The following is a 19,152-nucleotide window of genomic DNA, read 5'->3' as shown; positions in this document are numbered from 1 at the left end:
GAGAACGTATCCTTCCCCACTGTTCAGTGTAGAGAACGTATCCTTCCCACTGTTCAGCGTAGAGAACGCACCCTTCCCCACTGTTCAGCGTAGAGAACGTATCCTTCCCACTGTTCAGCGTAGAGAAAGTATCCTTCCCCACTGTTCAGCGTAGAGAACGTATCCTTCCCACTGTTCAGCGTAGAGAACGTATCCTTCCCACTGTTCAGCGTAGAGAACGCACCCTTCCCACTGTTCAGCGTAGAGAACGCACCCTTCCCCACTGTTCAGCGTAGAGAAAGTATCCTTCCCCACTGTTCAGCATAGAGAACGCACCCTTCCCCACTGTTCAGCGTAGAGAACGTATCCTTCCCCACTGTTCAGCGTAGAGAACGTATTCTTCCCCACTGTTCAGCGTAGAGAACGTATCCTTCCCCACTGTTCAGCGTAGAGAACGTATCCTTCCCCACTGTTCAGCGTAGAGAACGTATCCTTCCCCACTGTTCAGCGTAGAGAACGTATCCTTCCCCACTGTTCAGCGTAGAGAACGTATCCTTCCCCACTGTTCAGCGTAGAGAACGTATCCTTCCCCACTGTTCAGCGTAGAGAACGTACCCTTCCCCACTGTTCAGCGTAGAGAACGTATCCTTCCCCACTGTTCAGCGTAGAGAACGTATCCTTCCCCACTGTTCAGCGTAGAGAACGTATCCTTCCCCACTGTTCAGTGTAGAGAACGTATCCTTCCCACTGTTCAGCGTAGAGAACGTATCCTTCCCCACTGTTCAGCGTAGAGAACGTATCCTTCCCCACTGTTCAGCGTAGAGAACGTATCCTTCCCCACTGTTCAGCGTAGAGAACGTATCCTTCCCCACTGTTCAGCGTAGAGAACGTATCCTTCCCCACTGTTCAGCGTAGAGAACGTATCCTTCCCCACTGTTCAGCGTAGAGAACGTACCCTTCCCCACTGTTCAGCGTAGAGCATGTGGAACGGCCGGCAGCAGTATGTCCCCGAACGGCCCACATTCTTAATGCAGCTTTTGTGACCATGTCCCTAATTCAAGCAGTGGAGGAGTTATATTTGTAAATATATTTGTCAAGATGGTGGAAATGGGACCAGGAGATTCTAGATCTCAGGAGGTTAAATGGTTTCCTAGAGGGCCGACACAGAATGGTCAAAAAGAGAAAACACAGCTCCACACGCAGCGTTCGTTACCAGGAGTTACGGGGGAGGAGGAAAAACAACAACAACAACAACAACAACAACAACAACAACAACAACAACAACAACAACAACAACAACAAAAGAGGAGAAGGAAAGGATGAGAAGGAGAAGGACGCTTACCTGGATCTCGTACAGATGAGCGATGTGAAACTGGACTGTGGAGGCGAGGAGGGAGGAGAGAGGAGAGGAGAGAGAGGAGGGAGGAGAGAGGAGGGAGGAGGCGAGGAGAGAGGAGGGGAGGGAGGAGGCGAGGAGAGAGGAGAGAGGAGGGAGGAGAGAGGGGGAGGAGAGAGGAGAGAGGAGCGAGGAGAGGAGAGGAGAGGAGGCGAGGAGAGAGGAGGGAGGAGGCGAGGAGAGGAGGGAGAGAGGAGGAAGGAGAGAGGAGGGAGGAGAGAGGAGAGAGGAGGCGAGGAGAGGAGAGGAGGCGAGGAGAGAGGAGGGAGGAGGCGAGGAGAGGAGGGAGAGAGGAGGAGGAGAGAGGAGGGAGGAGAGAGGAGAGAGGAGGCGAGGAGAGGAGGCGAGGAGAGAGGAAAGAGGAGGGAGGAGAGGAGAGAGGAGAGATGTCGTTAGTTGACGCCGCTTCAACGGGAGAACCAACAAAAACAAGAGGGATTCTTCTCTTCTTTAGTGGTGGTAAATCCTGCGTTACGTCGGGTCCCGGCTGACTTCGAGGTTGTGCGTGTGCGTGTGTGTGTGTGTGCGTGTGTGTGTGTATATGTGTGTGTGTGTGTGTGTGTGTGCGTGTGTGCGTGTGTGTGTATGTGTGCGTGTGTGTGTATGTGTGTGTATATGTGTGTGTGTGTGTGTGTGTGTGTGTGTGTGTGTGTATGTGTGTATGTGTGTATGTGTGTGTATGTGTGTGTGTGTGTGTGTGTGTGTGTGTGTGTGTGTGTGTGTGTGTGTGTGTGCGTGCGTGCGTGCGTGCGTGTGTGTGTGTGGTGGCGGGCGAGAGAGGTAGGAGATGTGCTCCCTCTCTTTGTCTGTATCGCTGCAGCGTGTCTGAGCTGAGCTGACTCTCACCAGACAGAGAGGGAGAGAGAGGGGGGGGGGGAGAGAGGGAGAGAGAGGGGGGGAGAGAGGGAGAGAGAGGGGGGGAGGGAGAGGGGGAGGAGAGGGAGAGGGAGAGAGAGAGGGAGAGGGGGGAGGAGAGAGGGAGAGAGAGGGGGGGAGAGAGGGAGAGAGAGGGGGGAGAGGGAGAGGGGGGGATGAGAGAGGGAGAGAGGGAGAGGGAGAGGGGGAGGAGAGGGGGAGAGAGAGGGGAGAGAGAGGGAGAGAGGGGGGGGAGAGAGGGAGAGAGAGGGGGGGGAGAGGGAGAGGGGGAGGAGAGGGGGAGAGAGAGAGAGAGAGAGGGAGAGAGAGAGGGGAGAGAGAGGGAGAGAGAGGGGGGAGAGAGGGAGAGAGAGGGGAGGAGAGAGGGAGAGGGGGGAGAGAGGGGGGAGGAGAGGGGGAGAGAGAGAGGGAGAGGAGGAGGGGGGAGGAGAGAGGGGAAGAGAGAGGGAGGGGAGGAGAGAAGAGGAGAGGGAGCGTGGTGAGACTGCCCTTGGTGTGTATCTGTGTGTCTCAGGCCCCGTCCACACGAACGCTGGGTTTAATGTAACCGTGATTGTATGTGCGCAGTTGCACTGTTCGGCCACACACAACCGGGGATTTGCTACACTGCAACCGCGGTCTTTTGAAACCGGTGGCCAGGGTGGAGTTGTGCGGTTTTGCAGTTGCGTGTGGGCATAGCAACCGAGGTTATTCCCAGTGTTTACAGCAGAGCTGTCGCAATTATTCCCCATGTTCACGGCAGACCGCGGGGTAGAGAGATTAGAGCAGAGCCAACTACACCAGTGTTTACAGCAGAGCTGTCCCAAGTAGCGTTATATGAAAATGATTGTAACAAACTTTTGTTCAAAACGTATCGTCTGTGTTGAAGAGTGTTGTGATCGACTGATGTCTGTTGACGCTCAGAGTAAACATGTAGCTGCAGCTAAACTAAACTCATGTGTTGTCAAGTTATTGTTATAAGGAACCCAGTCCAGACTGCATCCCCATAACAATTGTTTGTATTGAGCCGTATTGTATTGTACCCATTCTGCAATGTGTTAAATAACGTTTGCATCCATTCATTATACTAGCGTTAACGTTACATTATTACGTTAGCATTTAAGCTATATACTATACATAGAGAATGCCATTGACATTAGCATGTGTAGCTAACAACACCGGAGATCTTTTTTGTGAGACTAAACTATCCGCTCTTGGTGGTAAATTGTGTTGCTGATGGTTTTGTTTCATCAACAAAATGAGAGGCAGAACACAGTGAATGTATCCGTTTGTTTATTGCAGTTTCTTTCTTTGCTGAAAATATATGTTCCGTTGGCAAAATGATCAATAGGGTGACGGGTCCAGCTGTGCTTCTAAACGGGAAGTTTACTTCTTCTTCTTCAGTAAATTAATGGCAGATCGCGACCCAACGGGAAGTTTAGTGAGCGTTCAGTCTTTTCTGATTGGTTGAAATGGCCTTCATGTCTGAACAACATCGCCGCCTACTGCTTTGGCATTGTATTACATTGTACTGAATGTATCGGTTGCTGGGTTCCAGCTCTGCCTGTGAGTACGCAGTTATACACGGTTGTCCACCTGTGTTCACCGTGTGGACGGAGTTTTATTTTTTCAAACTTCGGTCATATTAAATCCAAACTCTCGTGTGGACAGGGCCTCTCTCTCTCTCTCTCTCTGATAATGGAACAGACTCCAGTGGTTCTCAGCATGGGGTCCAGGGTCCCCCAGGGGTCCTTGAGGGGGCCTTTTATGGAGATCAATATTTAGATGGAATGATGGCGTTTTGACATGGAGGTTCATTTGTATCAGAAAATGTGGAATGGAGGCGGCTGGGTGGCGCAGCGGACATTGCACTCGTCACCAACGCAAGAGACACCGGGTTCGAAGCCAGCTGTTGGCGTTGCCTCCGGCTTGGACCGGCCGTCATACTAACTCAATTGGCAGAGTTAGTGGGTGGAAGTCGATGGGTGGTAATCTGGACGTTGTGGACAGCGACTCCTACAGGTCGGTTGTGGGACGCCTGCACAGCAGAGACAGGAAGTATCGGGGTAGTGTGAGCCTCGCACACGTTACACCTCGCCACTGAGAGTCCGCACGGTCTGGTGAAAAGATGTGACAGGCTGCCTCCTCGTGTACCGGAGGGGACACGTGATGCAAGGCTTCTATCCTCCCTACAACCGACCAGTGGGGGGCATATACGAGCAACGTTCAGGACAGGGGAGGGGAAAATTGGCACAGCGAAATTGGGATGGGAGAAAATAAATTGAAAAGGTGAATTTTTTTCTTTTACTGATTAGTAAATAACTTATTAATAATTGTCTTAGGTCTCGTTTCAAGAGGTTATCTTTGTACCATCTGGAACCCTTTGGAGGGCCAAAGATAAGGTCATGGAGGGCCGGATTCTGGCCATTTGACGGCCCTGGATTAGGGCCCATAGATCCAGCTTTGTATACAATTATGTAGATAAAATACAACTGTACAATGTGGAGCAAAAAAGTTATTGCCATTGATTTTGCGGATATCGTGGATATATAAATAGCACTATTGTCTTTAAGATCTGTCATGACCTTAAAATGGTATTTGAAAAGATTGTTGTTTACATAATACGTTTCTTATAAAACTTTCTGAAGACAGAAACTATGTTTCTTATAAAACTTTCTGAAGACAGAAACTATGTTTCTTATAAAACTTTCTGAAGACAGAAACTGTGTTTCGTATCAAACTTTCTGAAGACAGAAACTGTGTTTCTTATAAAACGTTCTGAAGGCAGAAAATATGTTTCTTATAAAACTTTCTGAAGACAGAAACTGTGTTTCTTATAAAACGTTCTGAAGGCAGAAACTGTGTTTCGTATCAAACTTTCTGAAGACAGAAACTGTGTTTCTTATCAAACGTTCTGAAGGCAGAAACTGTGTTTCGTATCAAACTTTTTGAAGACAGAAACTGTGTTTCATATAAAACGTTCTGAAGACAGAAACTGTGTTTCTTATCAAACTTTCTGAAGACAGAAACTGTGTTTCTTATCAAACTTTCTGAAGACAGAAACTATGTTTATCAAACTTTCTGAAGGCAGAAACTATGTTTCTTATCAAACTTTCTGAAGGTAGAAACTATGTTTCTTATCAAACTTTCTGAAGGTAGAAACTATGTTTCTTATCAAACTTTCTGAAGGCAGAAGAAACTATGTTTCTTATCAAACTTTCTGAAGACAGAAACTATGTTTCTTATCAAACTTTCTGAAGGCAGAAACTATGTTTCTTATCAAACTTTCTGAAGGCAGAAACTATGTTATTTATCAAACTTTCTGAAGACAGAAACTATGTTTCTTATACAACTTTCTGAAGGTAGAAAATATATATTTCTTATAAAACTCTCTGAAGACAGAAACTATATGTTTCTTATAAACATTTCTGAAGGTAGAAAGTATGTTTCTTATAAAACTCTCTGAAGGCAGAAACTATGTTTCTTATCAAAACATTTTCAGTATGGGCTCCTACCAGTGTGATGTGACCATGTGACATTAAAACCAGGTGGACAAGAGGCCGATGCAGGTGACTTACTTTCAGCTTTGGACAAAGTGCAGGGGTTGGAGTCAATCAAAGCCAGCTGAAAGTGCTGTGGAGAAGACATCGGGGTGGAATCAGTAACCAGGACACATAACGGCACACAGCACGACTATTCTCACAGCAACAAGACTGTTCTCACAGCAACAAGACTGTTCTCACAGCAACAAGACTGTTCTCACAGCAACAAGACTGTTCTCACAGCAACAAGACTGTTCTCACAGCCGTAGAGAACGTATCCTTCCCCACTGTTCAGCGTAGAGAACGTATCCTTCCTAGGGATGCCCCCCGGACCCCGGTTTTAAACGGGAACCGGTACTATATTAGAAAATACCGGAGTATTTATAAGCTCCGACGTCCTCGGTACTGCTATCGATACTCTAGAGAAATTATTATTATTATTATTATTATTATTATTATTATTATTATTTAAAAGTTGCGAACGATCTCTCCTCTCTCTGTCTCTGCACGAGAAGCAGCGAGTCATTATTACACACACTCCTCGCGAGTCGCGCTACACATACATACGGGTACTCCTTAATGAAAGCGCTGTCAATAGTATGCAGCTGCAGCACGTCAGACAGCAGCGCTTACAAGCCCCGCACATACAAGCCCCGCACACCTGATGTGCTGCAGCTGGAAGCATCTCAGCGCTGTCTCCGTGCCGACGCGCGCTGCACACAGACACAGACAGCTCTGCATGGACTGAGTCGTGATGGCGGATAGAGCGAAGCGTTCACAAGTGCAACAAAACATTTGCCAGTAAGGGTGGCAATACGAGCAATCTATCAAAACATTTGTTTGCAAAACACTATATTAGTGTGCAGAAATGCGCCGTATTCGACTGCCTTGCGCGCAGTGGTCCATCTGCATCCACGTCCACTGCAGCCGGTAAGCCAAGATACGGAGTTTCCTAGGCTAATAACGAATTATTACAAATAGGCTAATAAACAAAATAATTGTTTAGCTACAAATACTACAATCTAAAAACTTTTTATAGATCGTCAAGCTGAGGTCAGCCACCAATGTGTCCCAGGCCAGTGAGCCCACCACACATCCTCCCTCTACCTCCACCACCCAAAGTCCTTTCTCCCTAGCAGCTAGAGGAAAGATGACAGAGGATAGGGTGAACGAGTGTCACAGGGCTGTGCCTGTGACAAAGTTTGTTGTCAAAGGCCTGCACCCGTTCTCTACAGTGGAGTCCAAGGACTTTAGGTAACAACTAATCATTCAGTGTATATCGTTTTTTTTGTATACATAGTTGTCTAACTTGTCTGTTGTTGTTATAAGTTATTATTGAAGCAGCTATTCCCACCACTCCACACACATTTACAATAATTCAATCATTTCTAATCTTTACTGTAGGGAGATGACCAATGCTCTCAACTGCAAATATAAAAATCATAAAAAAATTATCAAAAAGAACCGATAAGAGTATCGATAAAGTACCGAACCGTTAAGCAGTATCGATAGGAGTAGTAGTATCGATAAAATCCTAACGATACCCATCCCTAATCCTTCCCCACTGTTCAGCGTAGAGAACGTATCCTTCCCCACTGTTCAGCGTAGAGAACGTATCCTTCCCCACTGTTCAGCGTAGAGAACGTATCCTTCCCCACTGTTCAGCGTAGAGAACGTATCCTTCCCCACTGTTCAGCGTAGAGAACGTATCCTTCCCCACTGTTCAGCGTAGAGAACGTATCCTTCCCCACTGTTCAGCGTAGAGAACGTATCCTTCCCCACTGTTCAGCGTAGAGAACGTATCCTTCCCCACTGTTCAGCGTAGAGAACGTATCCTTCCCCACTGTTCAGCGTAGAGAACGTATCCTTCCCCACTGTTCAGCGTAGAGAACGTATCCTTCCCCACTGTTCAGCGTAGAGAACGTATCCTTCCCCACTGTTCAGCGTAGAGAACGTATCCTTCCCCACTGTTCAGCGTAGAGAACGCAGCCTTCCCCACTGTTCAGCGTAGAGAACGCACCCTTCCCCACTGTTCAGCGTAGAGAACGTATTCTTCCCCACTGTTCAGCGTAGAGAACGTATCCTTCCCCACTGTTCAGCGTAGAGAACGTATTCTTCCCCACTGTTCAGCGTAGAGAACGTATCCTTCCCCACTGTTCAGCGTAGAGAACGTATCCTTCCCCACTGTTCAGCGTAGAGAACGTATCCTTCCCCACTGTTCAGCGTAGAGAACGTATCCTTCCCCACTGTTCAGCGTAGAGAACGTATCCTTCCCCACTATACAGCGTAGAGAGCGTTTTTTTTTTGTAAAAAATCAAGCACTTCAAGGACCTTGTGCGAACCCTGCACTGGGTTCTACGTCCCTCATCACACGTCCTCCTCACAACAGAACGACTCTGGTTAAATCCTAAACGCCCCTTTAACCTGATCCTCTCACCTTTAGGCTCGACCCGTGGTCGGTGTGTTGACCTTTAACCTGACCCTCTCACCTTTAGGCTCGACCCGTGGTCGGTGTGTTGACCTTTAACCTGATCCTCTCACCTTTAGGCTCGACCTGTGTTCGGTGTTGACCTTTAACCTGATCCTCTCACCTTTAGGCTCGACTCGTGGTCGTGTTGACCTTTAACCTGGTCCTCTCACCTTTAGGCTCGACCTGTGGTCGGTGTTGACCTTTAACCTGACCCTCTCACCTTTAGGCTCGACCCGTGGTCGGTGTTGACCTTTAACCTGACCCTCTCACCTTTAGGCTCGACCCGTGTTCGGTGTTGACCTTTAACCTGACCCTCTCACCTTTAGGCTCGACCCGTGGTCGGTGTTGACCTTTAACCTGACCCTCTCACCTTTAGGCTCGACCCGTGGTCGGTGTTGACCTTTAACCTGACCCTCTCACCTTTAGGCTCGACCCGTGGTCGGTGTGTTGACCTTTAACCTGACCCTCTCACCTTTAGGCTCGACCCGTGGTCGGTGTTGACCTTTAACCTGACCCTCTCACCTCTAGGCTCGACCCGTGGTCGGTGTTGACCTTTAACCTGACCCTCTCACCTTTAGGCTCGACCCGTGGTCGGTGTGTTGACCTTTAACCTGACCCTCTCACCTTTAGGCTCGACCCGTGGTCGGTGTTGACCTTTAACCTGACCCTCTCACCTTTAGGCTCGACCCGTGGTCGGTGTGTTGACCTTTAACCTGACCCTCTCACCTTTAGGCTCGACCCGTGGTTGGTGTGTTGACCTTTAACCTGACCCTCTCACCTTTAGGCTCGACCCGTGGTCGGTGTTGACCTTTAACCTGACCCTCTCACCTTTAGGCTCGACCCGTGGTCGGTGTTGACCTTTAACCTGACCCTCTCACCTTTAGGCTCGACCCGTGGTCGGTGTTGACCTTTAACCTGACCCTCTCACCTTTAGGCTCGACCCGTGGTCGGTGTTGACCTTGAACATGAGGCCCAGGCGCAGGTGGATCTCCTTGGCTCGGGTGAAGCCCGGGTCGATATACAGCACCTCCTGAAACGCTTTGATCGCCCTGGAGGAGAGGAGAGAGAGAGAGAGCGGACGCATCAGCTAGGGATGGGTACAGAATCCGGTACTTTTAAGGGTTACCAACCGAATCACGTCGGTACTACCGAGTACCAATTCACGTGAGATCCGCCGGTGCCACATTTCGGTACGGTAAAGAAAAAGTCCGATGACGTCAACGTTTACCGTGAAACAAACCCTACGAAGTGTGCCGCACGTTCACGACGCACAATACAGCTGACCTAGGATCTGACTTGATTCAACAACAAAGCAGTCGGGGGGCCAACAGAAAACGGTCGCAAGTGTGGTTAGACTATACAAAGCTAGATGCAGACAACGCTCGCTACAATATTATATATATATATATATATTAGTGCTGTCAGGCGATTAAAAAAATTAATCTAATTAATTACAGGATTTGTAATTAATTAATCTAATTAATCGCATTTTAATCGCATAACCATTTTATGCCTGATATTTTTCAATATTATTCATATTTCAAATTGCATGTGTCCGGATGGCAGAATTCAGTACTGTATCTACAAAACCTTCTGTTTAATCATCTTCCATCTATTAATTTGCTTAGATTTTTCAGGTCTGGTCAATTTGAGCATGGTGTTATTCACAGTCAAAGATACAAACAAATGTATTGATATTCTCATTTGGTTCATTACAATTTACTCAAAAAAAAAATTTTCATTCAATCAATCACCGCGCAGATTGATTGATTGAATGAAAATGTTATTAACAGATTGCAGAATGGGTACAATACAGTACGGCACACAATTGTTAAGGGGATGCAGACCAGAGAAAGACTTTCGTCTTGTTTACATCAGGGTCCCCCATTTTTTATTCATAATGAATTGTAAGTAAGGGTGCAACTTGCACCGTGCAATCCATTCTTTGTGGATCTAGCCCACAGTATTTCTGACACTGGGAATACATTCCCTGAGATTCATAGATGTCCCTAGAATCAGATACCAAGAACATGCAAATGGACCATATTAAAAAAGAAAAAAGTCTGTAAATGTGTATTCTACATTCTTATGGAATGAATGAGATACAAAAAAAATATTATAAAAAAAAAAAAAAAAAAAAAAAAAACACTTTTTTTTGTAATTAATTTTGAGTTAATTTTCATAACGCGATAATTTGCTGTGTAATTAATTAATCTAATTAACGCGATAAACTGACAGCCCTAATATATATATATATATATATATATATATATATATATATATATATATATATATATATATATATTTTAACAAATTGTTCTAAATAAATAATAATAATAAATAATTTGAAGTTTGGACACATTTTTTACAACCGAGGTAGGCAGATACATTTTGTGATTAGAGTACCGGGAAAAAGGTACCGTTGTTGGGTACCGATTCACAGGTACCGGTAACAAAACATCTTCCAACATGGGGGGACACATCGGTATTCTAAACATTTTGCGACAGGTCTCTAATGGAGCCCCCCCGCACGGCGACTCATGGAAACTGCACAACAAACATTGACACCTGAGCAGCCTCCAGCTGGTAGTACCAGTCTCTACCTGCAGGTGGGGTCGGCGCTCACCTGAGCAGCCTCCAGCTGGTAGTACCCGTCTCTACCTGCAGGTGGGGTCGGCGCTCACCTGAGCAGCCTCCAGCTGGTAGTACCCGTCTCTACCTGCAGGTGGGGTCGGCGCTCACCTGAGCAGCCTCCAGCTGGTAGTACCCGTCTCTACCTGCAGGTGGGGTCGGCGCTCAGAGCTCATGGGGTTCCGTGGGCTCAAGCGTTGCACTCGCAACCCTTTTGTCGGGCTTATCGGAGACGGGACAACCTCAAGAGGTCTTGTCTCCGAGTTTTACACACTCTTACTACAATCCACGTATAACAAAACTACCATTGGATACAATATGGCGAAGGGACATCCCAGAACTAGACCTCGAGTTTGACTGGGATGATGATATCTGGACAAATGTTACACTGGCCTCCCGTGACCCCAATCACCAGCAGATACACTTTAATTATATTCATAAGACATATCTCACGCCTAGGAAGCTGTTTGCTATGGGACTGGTGACTGACTCTAGATGCACATTGTGCTTCTCTGAAGACCGCAGGGCACTTATATGCACACGTTTTGGGATTGTCCTCCAGTGGCACATTTTTGGAAATCCATAACGACTAAGCTCTCAAACATAATGTAATTTAACAATCTGATAGGTATTTTCAGTTCATTAACACATTCGGGGCCATTGGGATGCGTCTAATAAATCTCTAGAGGACCGGCAAATGTAAACGGACGTGGGGCTGTTTGTAGAGCTAAATCTATACTTTATAGTATTGCTATCTGTCCATTCTCATTGTCAATTGAGTCCATAAACCGTCCCTTCAAAATGGATTAAAGAAATAATTTTTTTCATCAATACGTTCTCATTTTATAGCGCAGTGAATATAAGCGTTATACAGCATTTGGTCTAGTATATTTCCTGGAAGGCGAGATAAAGGGCTAATAGATACTAACGTTATATCCAGGGCTTGACGTTGACACCTGCCCACCTGCCCAGGGCTAGTGAAAATGCTGAGTGGCTAGTGAGCCAAAAAGTTAACGTCAAGCCCTGCATAGGTGTGTCAATGATAATGTTCACGGCGTTTGGAGAAACAATGTAATTGCTAGGTTCAACACAGCCAAGGCATAGCTGTGTCAATGATAATGTTCACGGCGTTTGGAGCAACAATGTAATTGCTAGGTTCAACACAACTCTTCCACATCTACACCCTCCATCTTGTCCCAGTCAGCCGTTGCCCCAACTGGAGCTCCTTTTGCGGCTGAGTCTCTGGTCGCAGGCAGTAGTAAACAATGGAGTCAACAGTCAGAAGCACAGTTGTACAGTTGGCGTGTAGCAGTATGATTACAATGATACTGTCCCCAGCAGGGGTTAGTGAAGAAGAAATGACCTATATTTATTACTTTTTGGGTGGGGGCGCGAGTGCGGGGATTTTTGGCTAGTGAAAATGCTGAGTGGCTAGTGACTTTGGAAAACCACTAGCCACAGTGGCTAGTGAGCCAAAAAGTTAACGTCAAGCCCTGGTTATATCCAATGGCATTTCTGTTATACAGATGCTACAGTTAAAACTCAAACTGCATATGATCGGCACGATCCTCAAGCATGTATGGGGGGGGGGGGGGGGGGGGGGGGGGGCGGGGGACGTCGTTTCTTATTATTGATTACCAATAGCCGTGTTCGTCTAAGTAGCCACATAGGCCGTATCATAACAAGGCTCGATCGGGCTGTAATTTACGTGAAAAAGATCTTACCATGAGCCCCCCGAGCATTTCCCCGTTATCGATCGCCATCAGGTAGATCAATATGTCCATTGGCTGATGATAAATCCCCTTATTGCATAGTGAAATCCGCAATCCAAAACGTAATCCAAGCTACATGCTGCACATCCAGAATCCAGCGAACTGAAAACTCCATTGAAAGTCAAAAAAAAGAATGCTCCGTTCAGCCACAGGGCACACTGCATTATCGCGATAGCGCCCCTAAGAGGATCTGGCCGGTATTTTTGCACTTTCTCGAATTCAAAGAGTAGGGCCCATCTGCAGTGCATCTCGGCGACCTTGAATAGGTTATTAAAATGGAATAAAAGCAATAACAACTTGCCACGGATATATCCGTGCTTCTGTCCACAACGGGTGGAATCGAAACATGGAGATCTCCGTGGTCGGGCGCCATTGTGTGTTAAGGTCTAATATTTTAAATCCAGCTCCTCTGGGTGCATAGGTCTCTGGAATGTGCCAGTGGGTCGAGTGACCAAGCCAGCCAGGCACCCAGAAATACTTTGACCTGATGACCTGTGTGACCTAATGTGCATGCATGCATGGCTATATCGGCCTCCGGCCACAGGCCAGTGAGAGGAGCAAACCAGATTCATCCTTAGACTACCATATACGACCAAGCCTGTCTGATCATCCATTTTAACCAGTGGCTCGCTAAATTTGGAACCCACATAGTATTTAAGCCATGATTGTGTTTGTCATTCTGGAGCCTTGCAGCCCCCCATGGAGGGCGGTGGTCTCCAGGACTGTTCCTCGTTGTCGGATGTCTAATGTCTTTTGTAGGGCTTGTGTTGTTTTCTATTTGTATTTCTATTTAGATATATATATATATATATATATATATATATATATATATATATATATATATATATTTAGTTTTTACTCCATTTATCATTCTATTATTGTTATCACTTTACTATTATTGTTATTATTTGATATTGTTATGTTTATTATTGTTAATACTATTATTATTGTTGTATATGGTTTGTTTATAAAAAAAAGAGAATACAAATTTGATTAAAAAAAAACACTACTGTCTCTCTGTGTCTCTCTCTCTCTCTCTATAACACACTACCGTCTCTGTGTCTCTCTCCCCTCTCTCTCTCTCCCCTCTCTCTCTCTCTCTCTCTCTCTCTCTCTATAACACACTACTGTCTCTCTGTGTCTCTCTCCCTCTCTCTCTCTATAACACACTACTGTCTCTCTGTGTCTCTCTCCTCTCTCTCTCTCTATAACACACTACTGTCTCTCTGTGTCTCTCTCTCTCTCTCTCTATAACACACTACTGTCTCTCTGTGTCTCTCTCCCTCTCTCTCTCTCTCTCTCTCTCTCTCTCTCTCTCTCTCTCTCTCTATAACACACTACTGTCTCTCTGTGTCTCTCTCCCCTCTCTCTCTCTATAACACACTACTGTCTCTCTGTGTCTCTCTCCTCTCTCTCTATAACACACTACTGTCTCTCTGTGTCTCTCTCTCTCTCTCTATAACACACTACTGTCTCTCTGTGTCTCTCTCCTCTCTCTCTCTCTATAACACACTACTGTCTCTCTGTGTCTCTCTCCCCTCTCTCTCTCTCTCCCCTCTCTCTCTCTATAACACTACTGTCTCTCTGTGTCTCTCTCCCCTCTCTCTCTCTCTCTCTCTCTATAACACACTACTCTCTCTCTGTGTCTCTCTCCCCTCTCTCTCTCTCTCTATAACACACTACTGTCTCTCTGTGTGTATCTCCCCTCTCTCTCTCTCTCTCTCTCTCTCTCCCCTCTCTCTCTCTCTATAACACACTACTGTCTCTCTGTGTCTCACTCCCCTCTCTCTCTCTCTCTCTATAACACACTACTCTCTCTCTGTGTCTCTCGCCCCTCTCTCTCTCTCTCTATAACACACAGGGTCATGGTAAACAACAGACTCTACTCACCACTGAAAGGCATTATAATGGAAGTAGACCATTCCCAGGCCGTAAAGAAAGGCAGCATTCTGAAAGAGACGGACAGAAACGTAAGCCATTAGGACAAATGGACCCATCTCAAGCCCCGCCCCCTCTTTTCTCCATCCTCAATACAAACGGCGTTGTTTGTCCAAAAGGAAGCAACAGTTGTGATTTGGGGGGGGGGGGGGGGGCCTTGAAGTCAATTACGGTAATAAAACCCACAGATACATCATCAAGAATGTGCAGGAACACACACACACACACACACAGCCATCTTCTGGGAAGAAACAGTCATTTATTTTGTTTCCTATGACTAAAATAAAGGCAGTGTCGTTAATTGAACTTTGCTCGCAGTAATTAAATGACAGCAAAACACGTTTCCGCCTCTTCATTAAAAGACATATTATGGGTATTTTTAATCAGCTTATGGGTTTAATGACTCCCATCCGAGACCTGAAGCCACACCTCCTGAAGCCACACCTCCACCCAGAGGACCTGAAGCCACACCCCCACCCAGAGGCCCTGAAGCCACACCCCCGCCCAGAGGACGACACCCCACAATATGGACCAGACACACTTCCTGTGTGTGCGTTCGTTACCCTTCACTATTCCTGAACTGAAAACTATAGCAACTGTGTGTCTTACCATCTAGTAGTCAAGACTGCAAACTGTGGTATTTATATATGCAACTATGTACATATATTGTTATTTATTTTACTATGTAGATATGTTTAACACTGAGTGCCAACGACGAGATTTCTCGTTAGTTCATGCCAACCGTTGCGTGCCAACGACGAGAGATGTAATTTTTTTTTTATTATCGATTTCCATTCATTTTTCATCAATCTAGCCTCACGTTACCAGTGGGGATCTGTCTGAACTCGAACAGGGAAAATACCGCCCCCTATCGTCGCTCCGGATGGTACTGCACCCCTTTGGATTGGATTGAATGAAACGCATGGAGAAAAAAAAGTCCTGCTTCCACATTTTACTTGTCATGGAGACTATCCAAGTAATCGGCCACCACCAGAACAGTGGAGAATGTGTGTTTCCAGTACCCAGCGTTGGATCAATAAACGCGATTGATATTTGGAATGGCGATCAGGAATTGGAATAATCTTTTTGGAGAACATCTGATCTGAGGTAAGGAATCTATTTTACCAGTCTTGGGATAATAAGAGCTATTTTCACCTATATATATCAGCGTGTGCCATATGTGTCTATGTGTGTGTGTGTGTGTGTGTGTGTGTGAGTGTGCGATCAGGAAATAAGATAATCGATTTTTCAGCCCGCTTCTATAGCGTGCATAAGTACACATATACTATCGATAATCTAGCGTTTATTTGAAAACGATTCATAAATAGGCCGAAAAATTACAACGTGTTTTGTGTATTCCAGTAAAGGGCGTTTATTACAGAATCTTAATTTTCTTTCTGGAACTTTAAAAAAAACTAGCGTTTTTCAAAATGGTATCAAACGGAAATGAACCGATTAAAAAACAATCCGTTTCGACAATGTTGACTGCAAACAAGTCATTGATAAGCGACGGCCATATTAGACACATAGCCATAATTTAAGATATAGTTTATGCGTTCACAAATATGAGAGCTCTGTCATTGAAGTGGGTGGCGGCACGCAACAGGGTTCCGGGGCACCGGACCCGTGGCACTCAAAGTGTTAAGAGTGTGTGTGTGTGTGTGTGTGTGTGTGTGTGTGTGTGTGTGTGTGTGTGTGTGTGTGTGTGTGTGTGTGTGTGTGTGTGTGTGTCTTACCTTCCAGTAGTCAGACTGTAAACTGTAGTACCTCTGGTATGCTGATAATGCTGTAAGAGGAGCAGAGAGAGGCAGAGCGTTATTCTAGACCCCTGGACCTAAATGATAATGTTGTAAGAAGAGCAGAGGGTTATTCTAGACCCCTGGACCTAAATGATGATGTTGTAAGAAGAGAAGAGGGTTATTCTAGACCCCTGGACCTAAATGATAATGTTGTAAGAAGAGCAGAGGGTTATTCTAGACCCCTGGACCTAAATGATAATGTTGTAAGAAGAGCAGAGGGTTATTCTAGACCCCTGGACCTAAATGATAATGTTGTAAGGAGAGAAGAGGGTTATTCTAGACCCCTGGACCTAAATGATAATGTTGTAAGAAGAGAAGAGGGTTATTCTAGACCCCTGGACCTAAATGATAATGTTGTAAGAAGAGCAGAGGGTTATTCTAGACCCCTGGACCTAAATGATAATGTTGTAAGGAGAGAAGAGGGTTATTCTAGACCCCTGGACCTAAATGATAATGTTGTAAGAAGAGAAGAGGGTTATTCTAGACCCCTGGACCCAAATTATAATGTTGTAAGAAGAGAAGAGGGTTATTCTAGACCCCTGGACCTAAATGATAATGTTGTAAGAAGAGCAGAGGGTTATTCTAGACCCCTGGACCTAAATGATAATGTTGTTGTAAGAAGAGAAGAGGGTTATTCTAGACCCCTGGACCTAAATGATGATGTTGTAAGGAGAGAAGAGGGTTATTCTAGACCCCTGGACCTAAATGATAATGTTGTAAGGAGAGAAGAGGGTTATTCTAGACCCCTGGACCTAAATGATGATGTTGTAAGGAGAGAAGAGGGTTATTCTAGACCCCTGGACCTAAATGATAATGTTGTAAGAAGAGAAGAGGGTTATTCTAGACCCCTGGACCTAAATGATGATGTTGTAAGGAGAGAAGAGGGTTATTCTAGATCCCTGGACCTAAATGATAATGTTGTAAGGAGAGCAGAGGGTTATTCTAGACCCCTGGACCTAAATGATGATGTTGTAAGAAGAGAAGAGGGTTATTCTAGACCCCTGGACCTAAATGATGATGTTGTAAGGAGAGAAGAGGGTTATTCTAGACCCCTGGACCTAAATGATGATGTTGTAAGGAGAGAAGAGGGTTATTCTAGACCCCTGGACCTAAATGATAATGTTGTAAGGAGAGAAGAGGGTTATTCTAGACCCCTGGACCTAAATGATAATGTTGTAAGGAGAGAAGAGGGTTATTCTAGACCCCTGGACCTAAATTATAATGTTGTAAGGAGAGCAGAGGGTTATTCTAGACCCCTGGACCTAAATGATGATGTTGTAAGGAGAGAAGAGGGTTATTCTAGACCCCTGGACCTAAATGATGATGTTGTAAGAAGAGAAGAGGGTTATTCTAGACCCCTGGACCTAAATGATGATGTTGTAAGGAGAGAAGAGGGTTATTCTAGACCCCTGGACCTAAATGATAATGATGTAAGAAGAGAAGAGGGTTATTCTAGACCCCTGGACCTAAATTATAATGTTGTAAGGAGAGCAGAGGGTTATTCTAGACCCCTGGACCTAAATGATAATGTTGTAAGGAGAGAAGAGGGTTATTCTAGACCCCTGGACCTAAATGATGATGTTGTAAGGAGAGAAGAGGGTTATTCTAGACCCCTGGACCTAAATGATGATGTTGTAAGAAGAGAAGAGGGTTATTCTAGACCCCTGGACCTAAATTATAATGTTGTAAGAAGAGAAGAGGGTTATTCTAGACCCCTGGACCTAAATGATGATGTTGTAAGGAGAGAAGAGGGTTATTCTAGACCCCTGGACCTAAATGATAATGTTGTAAGAAGAGAAGAGGGTTATTCTAGACCCCTGGACCTAAATGATGATGTTGTAAGGAGAGAAGAGGGTTATTCTAGACCCCTGGACCTAAATGATAATGTTGTAAGGAGAGCAGAGGGTTATTCTAGACCCCTGGACCTAAATGATGATGTTGTAAGAAGAGAAGAGGGTTATTCTAGACCCCTGGACCTAAATGATGATGTTGTAAGGAGAGAAGAGGGTTATTCTAGACCCCTGGACCTAAATGATGATGTTGTAAGGAGAGAAGAGGGTTATTCTAGACCCCTGGACCTAAATGATAATGTTGTAAGGAGAGAAGAGGGTTATTCTAGACCCCTGGACCTAAATGATAATGTTGTAAGGAGAGAAGAGGGTTATTCTAGACCCCTGGACCTAAATTATAATGTTGTAAGGAGAGCAGAGGGTTATTCTAGACCCCTGGACCTAAATGATGATGTTGTAAGGAGAGAAGAGGGTTATTCTAGACCCCTGGACCTAAATGATGATGTTGTAAGAAGAGAAGAGGGTTATTCTAGACCCCTGGACCTAAATGATGATGTTGTAAGGAGAGAAGAGGGTTATTCTAGACCCCTGGACCTAAATGATAATGATGTAAGAAGAGAAGAGGGTTATTCTAGACCCCTGGACCTAAATTATAATGTTGTAAGGAGAGCAGAGGGTTATTCTAGACCCCTGGACCTAAATGATAATGTTGTAAGGAGAGAAGAGGGTTATTCTAGACCCCTGGACCTAAATGATAATGTTGTAAGGAGAGAAGAGGGTTATTCTAGACCCCTGGACCTAAATGATGATGTTGTAAGAAGAGCAGAGGGTTATTCTAGACCCCTGGACCTAAATGATGATGTTGTAAGAAGAGAAGAGGGTTATTCTAGACCCCTGGACCTAAATGATGATGTTGTAAGGAGAGAAGAGGGTTATTCTAGAGCCCTGGACCTAAATTATAATGTTGTAAGGAGAGCAGA

At 45.4% G+C, this 19,152-nt stretch overlaps 1 protein-coding gene across 1 annotated transcript in view; it reads right to left on the bottom strand.

The window, feature by feature from the left end:
- Positions 1 to 1,117: 1,117 nt before the first annotated feature.
- The window catches only part of LOC311248449 (uncharacterized protein), a gene marked incomplete at its 3' end in the record, with an annotated part of 58,214 nt that continues 40,179 nt past the window's right edge, over positions 1,118 to 19,152 (bottom strand). Inside the window, exons 4-9 of the mRNA XM_084339325.1 lie at positions 16,320 to 16,369; positions 14,536 to 14,594; positions 9,171 to 9,291; positions 5,809 to 5,863; positions 1,322 to 1,356; positions 1,118 to 1,129 (exon numbers count right to left, since the gene is read on the bottom strand). Of these exons, the coding sequence (XP_084195451.1) occupies positions 1,118 to 1,129; positions 1,322 to 1,356; positions 5,809 to 5,863; positions 9,171 to 9,291; positions 14,536 to 14,594; positions 16,320 to 16,369 (332 nt within the window). The remainder of the gene's footprint in view (positions 1,130 to 1,321; positions 1,357 to 5,808; positions 5,864 to 9,170; positions 9,292 to 14,535; positions 14,595 to 16,319; positions 16,370 to 19,152) is intronic.

This window comes from Notolepis coatsorum (assembly GCF_963971535.1).
Source record: "Notolepis coatsorum genome assembly, contig: SCAFFOLD_204, whole genome shotgun sequence".
Lineage (NCBI taxonomy): Eukaryota > Metazoa > Chordata > Actinopteri > Aulopiformes > Paralepididae > Notolepis > Notolepis coatsorum.
This window is presented reverse-complemented; position numbering and strand designations above follow the sequence as displayed.